Source organism: Salmo trutta, chromosome 23, assembly GCF_901001165.1.
Source record: "Salmo trutta chromosome 23, fSalTru1.1, whole genome shotgun sequence".
NCBI lineage: Eukaryota > Metazoa > Chordata > Actinopteri > Salmoniformes > Salmonidae > Salmo > Salmo trutta.
The window spans coordinates 4,445,061-4,464,493 of NC_042979.1; the positions used below are offsets into that span (position 1 = coordinate 4,445,061).

Genomic DNA, 19,433 nt, shown 5'->3' on the forward strand with positions numbered 1-19,433 from the left:
ACTGCAGGGAACATTCTGTTCAGACTAGATGTGAACAAAATCAGTAAAATGTATTCAGGGTCCAAAAGACCAATAGGATGGGAGAAACAGTGGGGCACAAGAATGTGGCTCTGGCTGGCAATTTTGATGCTAATGAAAGAATGTGACAGGTTTCAAATTGGGTGAGAATGTACAGTGGTGCCTGGGCTCTCTGCGCCAATTCATTTTCTTTACTGACTAGCGAGCAGCAGCAAACTCTCCTGAAAATGTCCGGAGTTGGAGGTAAAGAAAGCATAGGGATATTTGGCCTCTGTACCATCATTACGTTCAGTGGAGTCAAGAGACATGTAACTACAACCCATGCAGTTTACAATAGGTCCAGTAACACTACCGGGCTTATTCTTTATTGTAGCTGGGGTAGAACCGATTTTGTGTTTGGATAATCTGTTGGCATGATCAAACACTCCTCACGCGCTCAATTTTGTGAGACTTTATTCATTCTTATTCTGAAATAGTTTAACCTCTGTCAGAACGGGGTAAATTAGCCTTCAACATTTTTGTTTTGTGCGGTATCTTGGTGAACACTGGTATCTGGCTGATGTATTTTATAATTTGGGTACAAAACCTATTCATCTCAAAACAATACACAAGGAGTGTGAAGCAAATAGTGAATATCCAACAGAGATTGGTAATTGTAGATTAAAACAATACCTTCCAGTAAGGTGAAAGTAAAAGGGGAGAGTGGCCTCCCTGTGAACAGAAGTTGTGTTTTGTTTAGTCAGTAATTAAAACCTTTTTGTTACTGATTAAGATTAAGTATAGTGATTTAGTATAGTACCCATCTCTCCCTTTGAAGGCCGTTGACTTGGTAGAGCAGTTAGTTAAATTCTGCAGTTCTGAAAAGTATAAAAGGTACCCGGATCTGGCCGTTAAGGAAGCTTCCAATTACACTGAACAAAAATATAAACGGAACATGAAAAGTGTTGATCCCATGTTTCATGCGCTGAAATAAAAGAGCTCAGAAATGTTCCATAAGCATAAAAAGCATATTTTTCTCAAATTCTGTGTACAAATTTGTTTACATCCCTGTTAGTGAGTATTTCTCATTTGCCAAGATAATTCATCCACCTAACAGGTGTGGCATATCAAGAAGTTGATAAAACAGAATGATCATTACACAGGTGCACCTTGGGCTGGGGACAATAGAAGGTCACTCTAAAATGTGCAGTTTTGTCACACATAACTTGATGTCTCAAGTTTTGAGGGAGTGTGCAATTGGCATGCTGACTGCATGAATGTCCAGAGCAGTTGCCAGAGTATGTAAAGCTAATTTCTCTACTATAAGCCGCCTCCAACATAATTTTAGAGAATTTGGCATTATGTCCAGCCGGCCTCACAACCGCAGAACACATGTATGGCGTTGTGTGGTCGAGGGGTTTGCTGGTGTCAACGTTTTGAACAGAGGGCCCAATGGTGGCGGTGGGGTTATGGTATGGGCAGGCATAAGCCACGGACAACAAACACAACTGAATTTTATCGATGCCAATTTAAATGCAGAGATACCGTTCCAAGATCCTGAGGCCCATTGTGGTGCCATGCATCCGCTGCCATGCACCTCACGCTGCACGACACCGGTCATATTCAACAGGTGTTGAGCGTTCGTAAATGTGTCAGTTATTCTGCTCTCTGGCACACTCAGACAAGAGTGCTCTGAAATCGGAGTAGATAGCCAGAGCGAATTTACCAGCTACGTCTATCGACAGTTGTTGTAGTGACATCATGACCATTCTATTGAAATGGTTACTTGCATAGTAGAGTCTTTTGTTTAGACATGTAGCTAGCTAAACAATGAACCATAATCTAAACTCATAATGTATGAATCTGCAAGTAGCTAACCAACCAGGTTCAATGTTAGCAAGCTAACTGAGATACAAATATTACAACACAGATCATACACGTAACGTTAGCTAGCGAGCCAGCCAGCTAATGTTAGCTAGCTAGCTAACAGTACACCAACTTGAAATGAAAACGACTGACAAAATTAGAAACATGTAATATCTGAAAATGTAGCTAGCTAGACCATCTTACCCTTATACATGGATGGACGCTTCTCCCTCTCTGTCACAGATGTCATGTTTGCCCTTAGTTTGAAGATGTAATCCGGAGCCAGGTGTTTTATACAGTCTTCTGTGTGTTCTCTTTTCGACTCGTCTGCATATTTGTAATCAAACGGCAGAATTTTCTCCACCTCCTTAACTATCATACTCTAATTCCACAGATTTCAAAACTCGGTCCTCCAGAAAGTGGAGAGCAGCACTTATGCAGTTCTACTACATGACATCTTTCAGAAAAGCTGTGTTAGAAAGGATTACCTACACATGATTGGAATTAACGGTAAATGTACTACTGGCGATATATGTAATGGAGAATTGATATACACTAACAATCAAACGCAAACAATTCACACAATGAAGTTATGAAATTATGAATGTGCTGGAGAGAGAACATTATGGAAAGAAAGAGCATTGCGCATCTGGGCGCATGGTCAATCCGACGTCTGTATAGGCCATGCAGCATTTGCGGTGATATTCATACTTCTTGCGCTTCGCGGAGCAGTGCAAAGCGGTTGTCAAGGAAGTGAGTTTGAGTTTATACAGGATGTACCACCCCCACCTACCATCAACCACTCATGTCAATGCAGAGCTATACAGAGTTCTCCGCATTGTTACAACATTTGGGAGGGGCATGAAGACGCGGTAGAGCTCGATTTGGCCTCTGCATGCCTCTGGAGGCTCCGCAATTGCATCGCACCCTCCATATGGAGACTCCGACCACATTTTCGAATCAAGCATAAATTGGCTTTTAGTCTATTCCTCTGCAATGGATTAGCTCAATGAGATGGGCACAAATATATACAGTACCAGTCAAAAGTTTGGACACACCTACTCATTCAAGGGTTTTCCTTTATCTCAAAACTGCATCCATTGTTTGGATGTCTTCACTATTATTCCACAATGTAGAAAATAGTAAAAATAAAGAACAACCCTTGAATGAGTAGGTGTGTCCAGCCTTTTGACTGGTACTTTATTTTTTACTATTTTCTACATTGTAGAATAATAGTAAAGACATCAAAACTATGAAATAACACATATGGAATCATGTAGTAATCAAAAAAAGTGTTAAACAAATCAAAAAAGATTTGTCAAATAGCCAACCTTTGCCTTGATGACAGCTTTGCACACTCTTGGCATTCTCTCAACCAGCTTCACCTGGAATGATTTTCCAACAGTCTTGAAGGAGTTCCCACATATGCCGAGCACTTGTTGGCTGCTTTTGCTTCACGCTGCAGTCCAACTCATCCCAAACCATCTCAATTTGGTTGATGTCAGGGGGTTGTGGAGGCCAGGTCATCTGAAGCAGCACTCCATCACTCTCCTTTATGGTCAAATAGCTCTTACACAGCCTGGATGTGTGTTGGGTCATTGTCCTGTTGAAAAATAAATGATAGTCCCACTAAGCGCAAACCAGATGGGTTGTAGTATCGCTGCAGAATGCAGTGTGCCTTGAATTCTAAATAAATCAGTGTCACCAGCAAAGCACCCCCACACCATAACACCTCCTCCTCCATGTTTTGCGGTGGGAAATACACATGTGGAAATGATCCGTTCACCCACACCGAGACTCACAAAGACACGGCGGTTGAAGCCAAAAATCTCAAATTTGGACTCCAAACCAAAGGACACATTTCCACAGGTCTAATGTCCATTGCTCGTGTTTCTTGGCCCAAGCAAGTCTCTTCTTATTATTGGTGTCCTTTAGTAGTGGTTTCTTTGCAGCAATTCGACCATGGCCTGATTCATGCAGTCTCCTCTGAACAGTTGATGTTGAGATGTGTCTGTTACTAGAACTCTGTGAAGCCTTTATTTGGGCTGCAATTTTTGAGGCTGGTAACTCTAATGAACTTAACTCTGGGTCTTCCTTTCCTGTGGCGGTCCTCATGAGAGCCAGTTTCATCATAGCGTTTGATGGTTTTTGCGACTGCACTTGAAGAAACTTTCAAAGTTCTTGAAATGTTCAGTATTGACTGACCATGTCTTTAAGTAATGACGGACTGTCGTTTCTCTTTGCTAATTTGAGCAGTTCTTGCCAAAATATGAACTTGGTCTTTTACCAAATAGGGCTATCTTCTGTATACCACCCCTACCTTGTCACAACACAATTGATTGGCTCAAATGCATTAAGGAAAGAAATTCCACAAATTAATTAATTGACATGCTTCCAGGTGACTATCTCGTGAAGCTGGTTGAGAGAATGCCAAGAGTGTGCAAAGCTGTAATGAAGGCAAAGGGTGGCTACTTTGAAGAATCTCAAATATAAAAATATATTTTATTTGCTTAACACTTTTTTGGTTACTACATGATTCCATAGTTTTAATGTCTACAAAGTAGAAAATAGTAAAAACTAAGAAAAACCCTTGAATGGGTAGGTGTTCTAAAACTTAGTTTTGGCAAGTCGGTTAGGACATCTACTTTGTGCATGACACAAGTAATTTTTCCAACAATTGTTTATAGACAGATTATTTCACTTATAACTCACTGTATCACAATTCCAGTGGGTCAGAAGTTTACATACACTAAGTTGACTGTGCCTTTAAACAGCTTGGAAAATTCCAGAAAGTGATGTCATGGCTTTAGAAGCTTCTGATAGCTAATTGACATCATTTGAGTCAATTGGAGGTGTACCTGTGGATGTATTTCAAGGCCTACCTTCAAACTCAGTGCGTCTTTGCTTGACCTCATGGGAAAATCAAAAGAAATCAGCCAAGACCTCAGAAAAAAAATTGTAGCCCTCCACAAGTCTGGTTCATCCTTGGGAGCAATTTCCAAACACCTGAATGTACCACGTTCATCTGTACAAACAATAGTACTCAAGTATAAACACCATGGGACCACGCAGCCGCCATAGCGCTCAGGAAGGAGGCGCGTTCTGTCTCCTAGAGATGAACGTACTTTGGTGCAAAAAGTGCACATCAATCCCAGAACAACAGCAAAGGACCTTGTGAAGATGCTGGAGAAAACAGGTACAAAGTATCTATATCCACAGTAAAACGAGTCCTATATCGACATAACCTGAAAGGCTGCTCAGCAAGGAAGAAGCCACTGCTCCAAAACCGCCATAAAAAAAGCCAGACTACGGTTTGCAACTGCACATGGGGACTAAGACCATACTTTTTGGAGAAATGTCCTCTGGTCTGATGAAACAAAAATAGAACTGTTTGGCCATAATGACCATTGTTATGTTTGGAGAAAAAAGGGGGATGCTTGCAAGCCGAAGAACACCATCCCAACCGTGAAGCACGGGGTGGCAGCATCATGTTGTGGGGGTGCTTTGCTGCAGGAGGGACTGGTGCACTTCACAAAATAGATGGCATCATGAGGGAGAAAATTATGTGGATATATTGAAGCAACATCTCAAGACATCAGTCAGGAAGTTAAAGCTTGGTCGCAAATGGGTCTTCCAAATGGACAATGACCCCAAGCATACTTCCAAAGTTGTGGCAAAATGGCTTAAGGACAACAAAGTCAAGGTATTGGAGCGGCCATCACAAAGCCCTGACCTCAATCCTATAGAAAATTTGTGGGCAGAATTGAAAAAGCGTGTGCGAGCAAGGAGGCCTACAAACCTGACTCAGTTACACCAGCTGTCAGGAGGAATGGGCCAAAATTCCCCCAACTTATTGTGGGAAGCTTGTGGAAGGCTTTCCAAAACGTTTGACCCAAGTTAAACAATTTAAAGGCAATTTTACCAAATACTAATTGAGTGTATGTAAACTTCTGACCCACTGGGAATGTGATGAAAGAAATAAAAGCCGAAATAAAATCACTCTACTAATATTCTGACATTTCACATTCTTAAAATGAAGTGGTGATCCTAACTGACCTAAGACAGGGAATTTTTACTAGGATTAAATGTCAGGAATTGTGAAAAACTGAGTTTAAATGTATTTGGCTAAGGTGTGTGTGTGTGTATGTACACACACACACACACACACACACACACACACACACACACACACACACACACACACACACACACACACACACACACACACTTGACTAAAACAATCTAGGTCGACATTTTTACATTTACATTTTAGTCATTTAGCAGACGCTCTTATCCAGAGCGACTTACAGTAGTGAATGCATACATTTCTTTTCATGCATTTAAAAAAACTTTTTTTATTTTTTTGTACTGGCCCCCCGAGGGTATCGAACCCACAACCTTGGCGTTGCACACACCATGCTGGCGTTGCAAACACCATGCTCTACCAACTAAGCCACAGGGAAGACCTGTCGACCAACAGTCTAATGACTAAACAATCAACCAGTCGACTAATTGGGGTCTATATAGTGCAAACTAATGAGGCGAACTCAGTGAAGGTCAATCTCTTGCGTCTCTGTGAGGCATGGCATTTCTTCTGCGCGGCAGTCCTGGGGGCGCACGGAAGCACACGCACGCAGCTTAGAGGGAACATCGGTAGTAAGTACACCATCATGCTCTCGGGATATGTCTCTTTTCAGATTCCAGAATGACTCTTTAGTTGTGGACATGACATCACTTCACTGCCTCTCTTGGTCCTCATCTTTGTAAGTCACCTTGATTTTGCAACTGTGTTTTACTAGTTTCTTTATGACATTTGTTAGCGAACTCCTTGACAGTAGCTAAAGCAAGGGGCTATAGCAGCACACAAGTAGACTACAAATGGATGCTGGGCATGCCCCGAGCTTGTGAAGTGAGGGCTACTGGAGCGCTATTTGAGCAAAATTGGATAGGGCGAGAAGGCTAATGCTTCAGCCTTTGGAAATCTCGCTCTGCGCTCCAGTCAAATTGGGCCCGCTCTGCTCCAGCTCCGTTCACATACTCAGATTAGAACTATGGCCAGTCCAGTTTCACTTTCTATATTCTCTGTGGATGATATCAACTAAAACTGGAATTCGTACCAGAAATGTAGAACCTAACACTACAGACTTAAGGGGCAATCCGCAGTTGAAACAATAACAAAGCACATCCCACCTCTGTTCTGGTAAAAAGGCCAGGAGAAATGTAACCACTCTTAAATTCATAGACAGTGTAATTGATGCAAGCACTGACTATCCAAGGTAATCAGAATTATAGTTTTAAGCATATTTTGAAGCTAGTGTTTATTTAGATTTACAATTTTTACAAACATTGGGTAAAACAAGCTTATATTTTGGATTCTGATGTACGAAAGTTTAACTAAGCTCATGAGTCATCTCTAAGTTATATTCTTCAAGAATCAATGAGTGTATATCATTTATTTATATTATATTATTTATATGCGTATTGCCCCTTAAATGACAGCATATTCTCTCATAGTAAAGTCAAAAGGATAAGCGGAGATAAAGTCAAAGGGCCCCCTGGTTCACATATCCTCACATAGACATTGTAAAAACGTGAGGAAGCGCACACACATTCTCACAGAAACACATAAAAAACACAGGTTCCACCACTGTGCGCCTCACCCTGCCTCCCAATATCACTTCCCCTTTCTTCAGTACCCTACCACCCACCCACCCACCCACCCACCCACCATTAAGCAATGATTTACACAACACAAGCTCTACAGCCTCGCTGACAGGTGCTTTGCTTATAGAAACCATTCCCCCAAATGTAGCCTATATGGTCTGGTCAGAGCCCATATTTACAAAGCAACTCTGAGTAGAAGAGCCGATTCATTTAAAGCTGATCCTAGATTAGCACTCCTACCCTGAGACTCTTTATGAATTTCACTCTACCAGACTGAAAACAAACCAGGCAAAAATAATGCCGAAGTGAAGACTAACCTGAGCAAAGAGGTAGGACATGACGGTGTCGTCGAAGACTGGGCTCTCCAGTCCTTTGTTGACCCCATAGCGGTGGGCACAGGAGACTCTGTTGTTATACCAGCCAGGGAAGTAGTACCTAGATAGAGATAGAGAGAGAGAGAGAGAGAGAGAGAGAGAGAGAGAGAGAGAGAGAGAGAGAGAGAGAGAGAGAGAGAGAGAGAGAGAGAGAGAGAGAGAAGAAACAGGGTAGTAAGAGAAAAGGAAAAAATACGGGCTCAGTAAGGGATCCATCCCAACAAGCTACGATCAGATGTGCGCGAGTGATGAAGTGATGTCCCATTCCCTAGGGTTATTTATCACTCTACCACTAGTTTCCCTCACCTTGTTTTCATGTGTCCCTCGGTGGGGGAGTGGCACATGAAAACGGAGCAACTAGTGGTTAGAGCGATAAATTAAAAGCAGCCAATGGATAGCCTACCACGCAAAAGATGACTAGCCTGTACAGGCTGCAGTAATAGCTTTCCTTAAATTTCCTATGCAACAAATACGTATTTACCGCATCAGCAACAAATGAGAACAGCAAAACAACAAAGTGCCCGGACACATCCTCTGGCTGTGGTTCAATGTGGAGTAGGACTTTCATTCCATAATAGCAGTTTGACATGTGACATGTTGACATGTGGCCGAGAAGATTGTGGGCATTTTTAAGGCCTTTGTTTTGTCAATGAAAACCCCCCACATTCATACCCTCTGCACTCCTCCACTGGAAGGTAATACAGATTATTGCAAATCCTCTAGTGATGACTGGGTTCTTTCTTGTAGATTGTTTCTATGAAGTTGCCGTTCAATTGCACTGCCATTATTATTATTATTATTATTATAATATGAGGTATTATTGGTGGGGTTACCCCTGTGCTGTGATGTGGGTTTTATATGGTGTGTCTTCTCTTTTCTCTCCACTGGCTATCTGGTAAACAGGCTACACTCTAGGCAGTTTCTTCTGCTGATGTGTGTGGGTCTGGTAGTGGTACTCTCTATTCTACTCTTTTCCTTTCAGCATGGTTAATACCTGCCTGGCGCCCCAACAAAATCTTTATCTTTACCCCTCTCTAATAAATACCGCTACAACAGTCACATTTCCTTCACACAGGCATTTTCTGCAATTTTTTTAAGGATTAACGATTAACCAGTAGAATCATTGTAGAACAATTAAAACCACTGTTACTGAACTAATATTTATACCAAATGTTTTAGGGTCCATACACAGATCGGCTATACATCCATACGTACATGTCTTTTTATCCGCAATGCACTTTTCTGGCTCAAAGAAGAGTCTTCAACTATAAGGTGCTTTTTTGAGCACTGAGGTAGGGGTCTCTCTTGTCTGCTTTTGCTTTGTCCATGAGTGATTTAGCAAATCTGCACAGATTTTTCAGCAAGGCCATTACTTTGAGGGTAATGTGGGCTTGTGGTGACGTGTGAACTCCCATGCTTTTGTGAAGGATTCAAACTCATTTGATTTGTAACAGGGCCCATTGTCAGATATTAAAGTCTCTACAATGCCATGCCTGGCAAAGGCTGCTTTCAGCTTGTGTATCACAGCTGCAGATGTGGTGCTGTGAAGCTTGTCAAGTTCGAAGTATCTGCTGTAGTAGTCCACTGTTACGATGTAGTCCTCGTTGTTCCAGGTGAACAGATCGGTTGCCACGACCTGCCAGGGTCGGTCTGGGATACAGTGAGGTAACATTGGCTCTTTGGTGTTTGAGGGGCGTCGTTCAAGACAGATGGCGCATCTACCAACAATGTCCTCTATTTGTTTGCACATTCCAGGCCAAAACATAATGTCCCGTGCTCTCTGTTTGCACTTTTCCATGCCCATGTGTCCAGCATGGATCTTTGTCAAAATCTCTTCTCTGAGACTGGTAGGAATAATGATTTTCTCTCCTTTGAAAATGATTCCGTTGATCTGTGATAGTTCATCACGATGGTTCCAGAATTCTGAGACGCTCTGAGGGCATTTTCTCCTCTCCTCAGGCCATCCATCCTGTATGACTTCCCTCAGCTGTGTGAGTTGAGAGTCCTTTCCTGTTTCTGCTTGGATCTCCTTCAGTTTTGTGTCACTAACTGGTAAGTTGCTGTACACAGTGTGCACTTGCATGTCCATGCCCTCACTGAGGCCGCTGTCCTTGTAGGTAAGAAACTTCCTGGAGAGTGTGTCTGCGACAGGGATGTCTTTGCCTGGACGGTGAGTGACTGTGAAGTCGTATTTTTGTAGTTGAAGGATCATTCTCTGTAGCCTTGGCGGGGCTGCAGCTAGTGGTTTCCTCATGATTGACTCAAGGGGCTTGTAGTCGGATTCCACAATGACTTGTCGTCCATATACGTACTGATGGAAACGTTTACATCCGAACAGAATGGCATAGAGCTCCTTTTCGATTTGAGCGTAGTTGATTTCACAGTCTGTGAGAGATTTGGAAGCGTAGCCGATGGGCTTTCCTTCTTGCAGTAGCACTGCACCTAGTCCATACTTCGACGCGTCCACTTGGAGTCTGAGCTCTTTGTTGGGGTCGTAGTAGGCAAGGATTCTCTGGTGATCAAGTCTTTCACATTCTGGAAAGCAATGTCGTGTTGCTTGTCCCAAAGAAACTCACTGGACTGCTTTAGCAGTTGACGCAGGGGTGCATTAGCATTGGAGAGGCTGGGTGCGAACTTGGCTAAGTAGTTGACCATGCCAAGCACTGTTTCCAGCTCTGCACGGTTCTTTGGTGGCTCCATTTCTTTTATGGCTGAGATCTTCTGTGGATCCGGCTTGATTCCAGTCGCTGTGAGAAGATGTCCGAAGTAGCTGACCTCTGTAGCGCTGACTGTGCTCTTCTCGGAGTTGAGCCGGACTCCTCTCTCGCGGGACCTTTGCAGCATCGCGCGGAGGTTTCGGTCGTGCTCCTCTTTGGTTCGACCATAAACAAGGATGTCGTCCACAATTGCCACAACTCCGTCGAGGCCTTCATACACTTCGTCGATCTTTCGCTGAAACTCGTCTTGGGCTGAGATAATCCCAAAAGGCAGGCGACGGAACCTGTAGCGTCCAAACAGTGTGTTGAATGTTGTGAGCTTAGATGACTCTTCTGTGAGCTTGATAGCCCAGTAGCCTGATCTAGCGTCCATGACACAGAAGTAGTGTGCTCCCGCTAGCTTGTGTGTGATACCATCTAGCGTCGGTAAAGGGTAATGGGGCCGTTTGATAGCCTTGTTCAAGTCTCTTGGGTCGAGGCATACTCGGAGCTTGCCTGTGCGTGGTTTCTCCACCACCACTAACGCGTTTACCCAGTCAGTCGGTTCTGTAACCTTGGTGACTATGTCAGATTGCTCCATGCTCTCCAACTCTTTCTTCAGACGGGCACGGAGAGCAAGGGGAATCTTTCTCGGTGGGTAGACCACAGGGGTTGCGTCTGGGTCAAGGTGAATGGTACATTCTTCTGGGAATAATCCTATTCCTGTAAAGACATCAGCAAACTCCTCCAGTACATTTTCTGTCTCTACTGGTGCTGTTACTGATAAAACTAGCTTGATGAGGTCCATGTCTAAACATGCTTTAAGACCTAGCACTGCAGGTGCTCTAGTGTCAACAACGTAAAAGTCCAACATCATGTCACTTTCCTTGTATTTGCATTTGAAAGTGCATGTGCCTTTTACTGGGAGCTGTTCACCACCATAACCAGTCAGTCTGCGCATGGTGGGCTGTAGCTCGCACTCAGATGTCAAGCTGCGGTACTTATTCAGAGGAATAATGTTTACTTGTGCACCAGTGTCTAGTTTGAACTTTAGCTTTGTGCCTTGTGTTCCTATCTCAATGTCAGCAAAGGCTTGCTCTGTCTCTGATATGTGACTTTTCTGTGTCACTGAATCAATAAACAGTACATCATCTGACTCTTTGATTGACATTTCATCTTCACTTACTGTGTGTACTGTTTTTCCACGGTAAGCGCTGCACACTTTTGCAAAGTGATTCCATTTACCACATTTAGTACACTGTATGCCTTTAGCTGGGCAATTTCCTTGTTCGCCATGCACTTTGTATCCACAATATCCACATGTTTTGGGGCGTTTTGAGTCTGTGTCGCTCTGTTTTGGAGTTATGTCTCTCTCCGTTCTGAAACGCGCTCTCTGGGCACCGGAGGTGTGCTTTGATGTCTACCTGACTGCGTGCACTGCTTGTTCACGTGATGCGCTCGTGCTGCCGCGCGAAATGGTTTTCATCTGAGCCTGTGCAAGCTCGTGAGATCTGGCTATGTCGATAGCTTTGTCCAGCGTTAGCTCAGACCCAATATTCAAAAGTTTCTCTCTCACTCGCGGTGAGTGTATTCCAAATACAATACGGTCCCTGACCATCTCATCCTTGTTTGCATAATCACAGTCTTTCACAAGCAGACGCAGCTCAGTCCCAAACTGTTCAAAAGACTCGCTAGCTCCCTGTACTTTCTCATGGAATTTGTACCTAGCGAAAATTGTATTAGTCTCCGGCACAACATATGCTTCAAAACGATCGTAGTATGTTTTCAGTACCTTTGATTCAGCCTCGGTAAGTGTACATGTGTTGTAAATATCTCTCCCTTTTTCACCGATCCAGAGGAGCAGGTAGCTACACTTTTCCTCTTCTCCTCTTGCCTTCAGAGGACCCGTGAACATTAGCTCCACATGCTGTTTGCACTTACGCCATGCATCGGGTAAGTTTGTAGACTCCCAGTCCATTCGAGGTGAAGGAACTCCAGAAAAATCCATCTTTTAAGACCATTTACTCTGACGCCATGTCTTGTTTTGTACGCTTTGTACAAAATAATAAAACGTAGAACTACAGGATGTTTCTTAACATAACTCTTTATTAACTAGCTACAACTACATGTTCGCCTATCTCCAACCACGATCAACTGACCATGCCCTAACCGTCTGGGTGGTCTTAACCAATAACTGCACAGTAGGATACGGCGGTAAAATTCATCCAATTATAATTCAGTATGTAGTCACATATGAATATTACACTAGTATTTTTAAATCAGCCATCTTTCCTGAAGCAACATTCGAGCATTGGGAGTTTTGAGAACCACTCCGTAGGAGAGTAGGGTTTATCTGCATACTGCGGTTACTACATGCATCGCCCACTATGCGTCACTACATGCATCGCCCAATGCCATTGAGGCTGCTAGCTAGGACACCAGCACAGTGTCCTTCGCCCCCACCTGACGAGCACTGCTTTCCCGCAGTTATTTTAATGTTATGGCGAGGGTAGTGCCACGCGAGAGTTGGGTTGGCTACACAAGCTAACCACCTCCCTCGGCTTAACGTTAAAATAACTGTGGGAAATCAGTGCTCGGCAGGCGGGGGCGAAGGACACTGTGTACCGGTGTCCCCTAGCTAGCTAGCAGCCTCCTTCGGTGGGTTTTTGGTACATTACCGCCACTTATTATTGTGCTGCAGTCTGGGCCTGAAACCGCGCTAGCAGCCACAATGGCAGTGGCCGCGGCATTTAGCGAGGCATAGTAGGCGCCATGTAGTAACCTCAGTCCGCAGATGGACATTATTGCGGTAGGAAGTCAGCAACTCGATTCACATTGTTTGGAGGGTCAACTAGAGGACTGAAAAGGCACTACACCTCGCTCAAAGTTGAATTGGGACACCACTCCCACAACATACCACTTGCGGGATAGCGCAAAACGGAGGGGGAGGGCTAAAGGGGATGGGTTATTGGGATTGAGCAAAAGAGTAAGATGTCATAGAAGATAAATGAACATTGTGTATAATACCACATTACAATGATACTTTGATTAAACTTAATTACCACTGTATGTCATCAATTTTTTTATATATTTTTTTATAAATCTAGTCCAACTAAATATTTTCTTTTCAACAGAGAAATAAATAGTGCTAGACCCCTGAATCCATGCCACTTCCTAGTTCCTACCTCACTCTGAAGAGGAGCATTTCATTGGCTGATTCGTCCAGTTTGAGGATGTGATTGGGTGGGAACCACATGCGGTCGCTCTCCCTCATCAGGCCAAATAGGCTGCAGTACATTGGTGACAGGCCTGGGACACAGGAGAGAACAGAATAATAAAAACATTGACACTAAACATATCCATAGGCATCAATCCCTGGTCGAGTCACACGAAAACACTAAAAAAGTGGGACCTGATGCCTCTCTGCTTGGCACACACAGCATTAAGGAGATGGATTTGGGGCGAAGGCCCTGCGATAGACTAGCGTTGGGCTGGGCGATATGGCCAAAATATTATATCACAATATATGTCTCATTTTTGATGGTGTGTTATGTTTTTTAATAATAAAAGTTCAAAATATGCTTTGAGTAGTGTATGACCCTAGGGTGTGGTTTTAATGGGGCTTTCTTTTGATTGAACCGTATAAAACAAATCAAACTTCAATCAATCAAAAATGTCAGCATTTTTACCAATTTCCGCATTTCCTTAACTCAATTGCTATCATTTCCACACTTTGCTACATTTGTCTTTGTATGCCTATTTTGTCAAAGTAACTTTTCCTTTATTAGAATAATTAATATCTTCTATGACCATGTATTTGCCCTGTATTTGGGGCTCCCGAGTGGTGCAGCGGTCTAAGGCCCGGCATCTCAGTGCTAGAGGCATCACTACAGACCCTGGTTCGATTCAAGGCTGTATCACAACCGGCCTTGATTGGGAGTTCCATAACGCGGCGCACAATTGGCCCAGCGTTGTCCTGGTTAGAGTTTGACCTATCATAGTAAATAAGAATGTGTTCTTAACTGACTTGCCTAGTTAAATAAAAGATTAAATAAAATAAAAAAATTAAAATGTGCAAATGTATCTCATGGCAGTTCTTAATTTCACCACAAGGGGCAGGCAGTGTGCAGATTTTGAAGGTCCTTTTGGCACGCACGCTGCCTCACAGGCAAGTTTCACAGCAACAAACGTATGTGTGCAACTTCGGCGCCTGCGCAGCCTGACAGGCATGATTTAAATAATTTACAACGCAGCCTCGAGTAGAAGCGTAGTGGGTCTTTAAAGGCAAAGCTGATTCTAGATCAGCACTCCTACACGAACAGGGTTGCGGTGGCCAAATGGTCACTGTAAAAGCATTGGGGTTGTGAGGGTTTAGGATTTTAGGCTTGAGACGAGACATTCCAGTGGAAAGTGACAGTAGTCGTCAAGTGTGATCAAACGCACATCCTTCAGTGGGGTGAAAAGGCCGAAAAAAGTAGGTATAAAAGAGCCTTCAAACTCCACCACGTACCTTTATTCACAAACAAACAACGTTTCGATCCTGCAAGGATTTTCGTCAGATTATTTCACCAAAAAGTGCTTGTTGAACATCTCATTCCAAAATCATCGTCATTCATATGGAGTTGGTCCCCCCCTTTGCTGTTATAACAGCCTCCACTCTTCTGGGAAGGCTTTCCACTAGATGTTGGAACATTGCTGCGGGGACTTGCTTCCATTCAGCCACAAAATAATTAGTTGGTCGGACACTGATGTTGGGCGATGAGGGCTGGGCTAGCAGTCGGCATTCCAATTCAACCCAAAGGTGCTCAATGGGGTTGAGGTCAGGGCTCTGTGAAGGCCAGTCAATTTCTATGCTGAAACAGGAAACAGGCTTCCACAAGCTGTTGCCACAAAAATGTAAGCAAAGAATCGTCTAAAATGTTATTGGATGCTGTAATGTTAAGATTTCCCTTCACTGGAACTAAGGGCCCTAGCCCGAACCATGAAAAACAGACCCAGAACATTATTCCTCCTCCACCAAACTTTACAGTTGCCACTATGCATTGGGGCAGGTAGTTTTGATGTCTTCACTATTATTTTACAATGTAGAAAATAGTAAAAATAAAAATTTGAATGAGTAGGTGTTCTAAACTTTTGACCAGTAGAGAGAGTGTGTGTGTATACATACAGTTGAAGTCAGAAGTTTACATACACCTTACACAAATACATTTAAACTCAGTTTTTCACAATTCCTGACATTTAATCGTAGTAAAAATGCCCTGTCTTAGGTCAGTTAGGATCACCACTTTATTTTAAGAATGTGAAATGTCAGAATAATAGTAGAGAAAATGATTTATTTCAGCTTTTATTTCTTTCATCACATTCCCAGTGGGTCAGAAGTATACATACACTCAATTAGTATTTGGTAGCATTGCCTGTAAATTGTTTAACTTTGGTCAATTGTTTCAGCTAGCCTTCCACAAGCTTCCCAAAATAAATTGGGTGAATTTTGGCCCATTCCTCCTGAAAGATGGTGTAACTGAGTCAGGTCTGTAGGCCTCCTTGCTCACACACACGCTTTTTCAGTTCTGCCCACAAATTTTCTATGGGATTGAGGTCAGGGCTTTGATGGCCACTCCAATACCTTGACTTTGTTGTCCTTAAGCCATTTTGCCACAACTTTCAAAGTATGCTTGGGTCATTGTCCATTTGGAAGACCCATTTGCGACCAAGCTTTAAATTCCTGACTGATGTCTTGAGATGTTGCTTCAATATATCCACATACATTTTCTTCCTCATGATGCCATCTATTTTGTGAAGTGCACAAGTCCCTCCTGCAGCAAAGCACCCCCAGAACATGATGCTGACACCACCGTGCTTCACGGTTGGGATGGTGTTCTTCGGCTTGGTTCTTCTGACCCATTGGAATTGTTATACAGTGAATTATAAGTGAAATAATCTGTCTGTAAACAATTGTTTGAGAAATTACTTGTGTCATTCACGAAGTAGATGTCCTAACCGACTTTCCAAAACTATAGTTTGTTAACCTGTCTGGGCTAGGGGGCAGTATTTTCACACCCGGATGAAAAACATACCCAATTTAACAGGTTACTTCTCTGGCCCATAAACTAGAATATGCATATTATTAGTAGATTTGGATAGAAAACACTGAAGTTTCTAAAACAGTTTGAATGGTGTCTGTGAGTATAACAGAACTCATATGGCAGGCAAAAACCTGAGAAAAAGTCAACCAGGAAGTGGAGGATCTGAGAATTGTAGTTCTTTCTAGTCCCTTTCGAAACTACAGTATCTGTGGGGTTACGTTGCACTTCCTAAGGCTTCCATTGGCTGTTAAAAGCCTTCTGAAAGTGGTTTGAGCATTCTCCTGTCACTGGGCAGATAATAGGAGCTCAGTCACTGAGTGGACTGCCTGGCAACAAAGGGATTGGATATGCTCGATCCCGCCCCTCCTTTTTCTCCTTGAATGAATACGCTATTGTCCGGTTGGAATATTATCGCAATTTTACATTAAATACCATAAAGATTGATCTTAAACAGCGTTTGACATGCTTCTAAGTACGGTAATGGAACATTTTGACTTTGTCTCTGGTACCGCGCTCGCACGTTATGCCTTTAGATAGTGCTCTGAACGCACAAACTAAACGGAGGTATTTGGACATAAATATGGAGTATTTCGAACAAAAACAAAATTTCTTGTGGAAGTAGCAGTCCTGTGAGTGCATTCTGACGAAGATCAGCAAAGGTAAGAGAATATTTCTAATACTAATTCTGAGTTTAGGTTGCCCCGAACTTGGCAGGTGTCTGTATAGCTTTCTGTGATGGCGAGCTATGTACTCAGAATATTGAAAAATGTGCTTTCTCCGTAAAGCTATTTTAAAATCTGACACAGCGGTTGCATCCAGGAGTAGTCCATCTATAATTCTTTAAATAATTGTTATATATTCTGTCAACGTTTATGATGAGTATTTTTGTAAATTGATGTGCACATTCACCGGAGGTTTTGGTGGGAACATCACGCGCCAATGTAAAATGCTGTTTTTGGATATAAATATGAACTTTATCGAACAAAATATACATGTATTGTGTAACATAATGTCCTAGGAGTGTCATCTGGTGAAGATCGTCAAAGGTTAGTGCTTCATTTAGCTGTGTTTTGGGTTTTATTGACATGTCCTTGCTTGGAAAATGGCTGTGTGATTATGTTAGGAGAGTACATAGACAAAAATAATCTAATGTTTTGCTTTCGCTGTAAAGCCTTTTTGAAATTGGACAATGTTGTTACATCAAGGAGAAGTGTATCTTTAAAATGGTGTAAAATAGTTCTCTGTTTGAGAAAGTTGAATTATGACATTTTGTTGTTTTTGAATTTGCCGCCCTGATATTTCACTGGCTGTGTCCCGCAGGTGGCCCACGTAGCCCATAGAAGTTAACAAGAAATTTGTGGAGTGGTTGAAAAACGAGTTTTAATGACTCCAACATAAGTGTATGTAAACTTCCGACTTCAATTGTACATGCATAGTATTCGTTGCAGTGATTTAAAAAGTCATAAAAGACCCATGACAAATAACCATATTATCATCCACATAGCATAGTCATAACTTTACCCGGCTTAAAAAGGTTTTATTTTGGCAAAACTTGATGTCTGGTTATAGGAGCCCCATGAAAGGGTTGGCATAATTGGGAGCCATGGTGCTCCCCATCGGTGTGCCTCAGGGAAGCACTGATTCAGAAAGAAGGTGAGAGATTCTAGCCTTCTATGGTGGGGAATACAAGTACAGTGCATTCGGGAAAGTATTCAGGCCCCTTGACTTTTTCCACATTATGTTACGTTACAGCCTTATTCTAAAATGTATGAAATTCCCCCCCCCCTCAATCTACACACAATACCCCACAATGACAAAATGAAAACAGTTGACATTTTTGCAACTGTATTATCAATAAAAACAGATACCTTATTTACATAAGTATTCAGACCCTTTGAGCATAGACATTGAGCTCAGGTGCATCCTGTTTCCATGAATCATCCTTGAGATGCTTCTACAACGAGTCCCCCCAAAAATACTCAAAAACATTATACCAATAACACCTTCCACCACATACCAACGAAGAGTCCCAGACCATGAGAAACAAGATTCTCTGGCCTGAATGCCAAGCGTCATGTCTGGAGAAAACCTGGCACCATCCCTACGGTGAAGCATGGTGGTGGCAGCATCATGCTGTGGGGATGTTATTCAGAGGCAGGGAGCAAAGTACAGAGAGATCCATGATGAAGTCCTGACCGCTCTGGAGCAGGTTCTCAGACTGGGGCGAAGGTTCACCTTCCAACAGGACAACGACCCTAAGCACACAGCCAAGACAACACAGGAGTGGCTTCGGGACAAGTCTCTAAATGTCCTTGAGTGGCCCAGCCAGAGCCGGAACTTGAACCCAAACTAACATCTCTGGAGACCTGAAAATAGCTGTGCAGCAATGCTCCCCATCCAACCTGACAGAGCTGGAGCCAATCTGCAGAGAAGAATGGTAGAAACTCCCCAAATACAGGTGTACCAAGCTTGTAGCGTCATACCCAAGAAGACTCGAGGTTGTAATCGCTGCCAAAGGTGCTTCAATAAAGTACTGAGAAACGGGTATGAATACTTATGTAAACGTGATAGTATTTAATTTTTTATAAATTAGCAAAAAATGTCTTAAAAACGTTTTTTTCTTTGTCATCATGGGGTTTTGTGTGTCCATTGATGATGGGGGGGGGGGGGGGAATGATTTAATCCATTTAAGAATAAGGCTGTAACGTAACAAAATGTGGAAAAAGTCAAGGGGCCTGAATACGTTCCGAATG

At 42.8% G+C, this 19,433-nt stretch overlaps 1 protein-coding gene across 3 annotated transcripts in view; it reads right to left on the minus strand.

Moving 5' to 3' along the window:
- The window catches only part of LOC115159121 (tyrosine-protein kinase JAK2), an 87,075-nt gene that overhangs the window by 31,640 nt on the left and 36,002 nt on the right, over positions 1-19,433 (minus strand). For all 3 annotated transcript variants that reach the window (XM_029708558.1, XM_029708556.1, XM_029708557.1), the window contains 2 exons: positions 13,783-13,906; positions 7,845-7,962 (listed from right to left, as the gene is read on the minus strand). In XM_029708558.1, the coding sequence (XP_029564418.1) occupies positions 7,845-7,962; positions 13,783-13,906 (242 nt within the window). The remainder of the gene's footprint in view (positions 1-7,844; positions 7,963-13,782; positions 13,907-19,433) is intronic.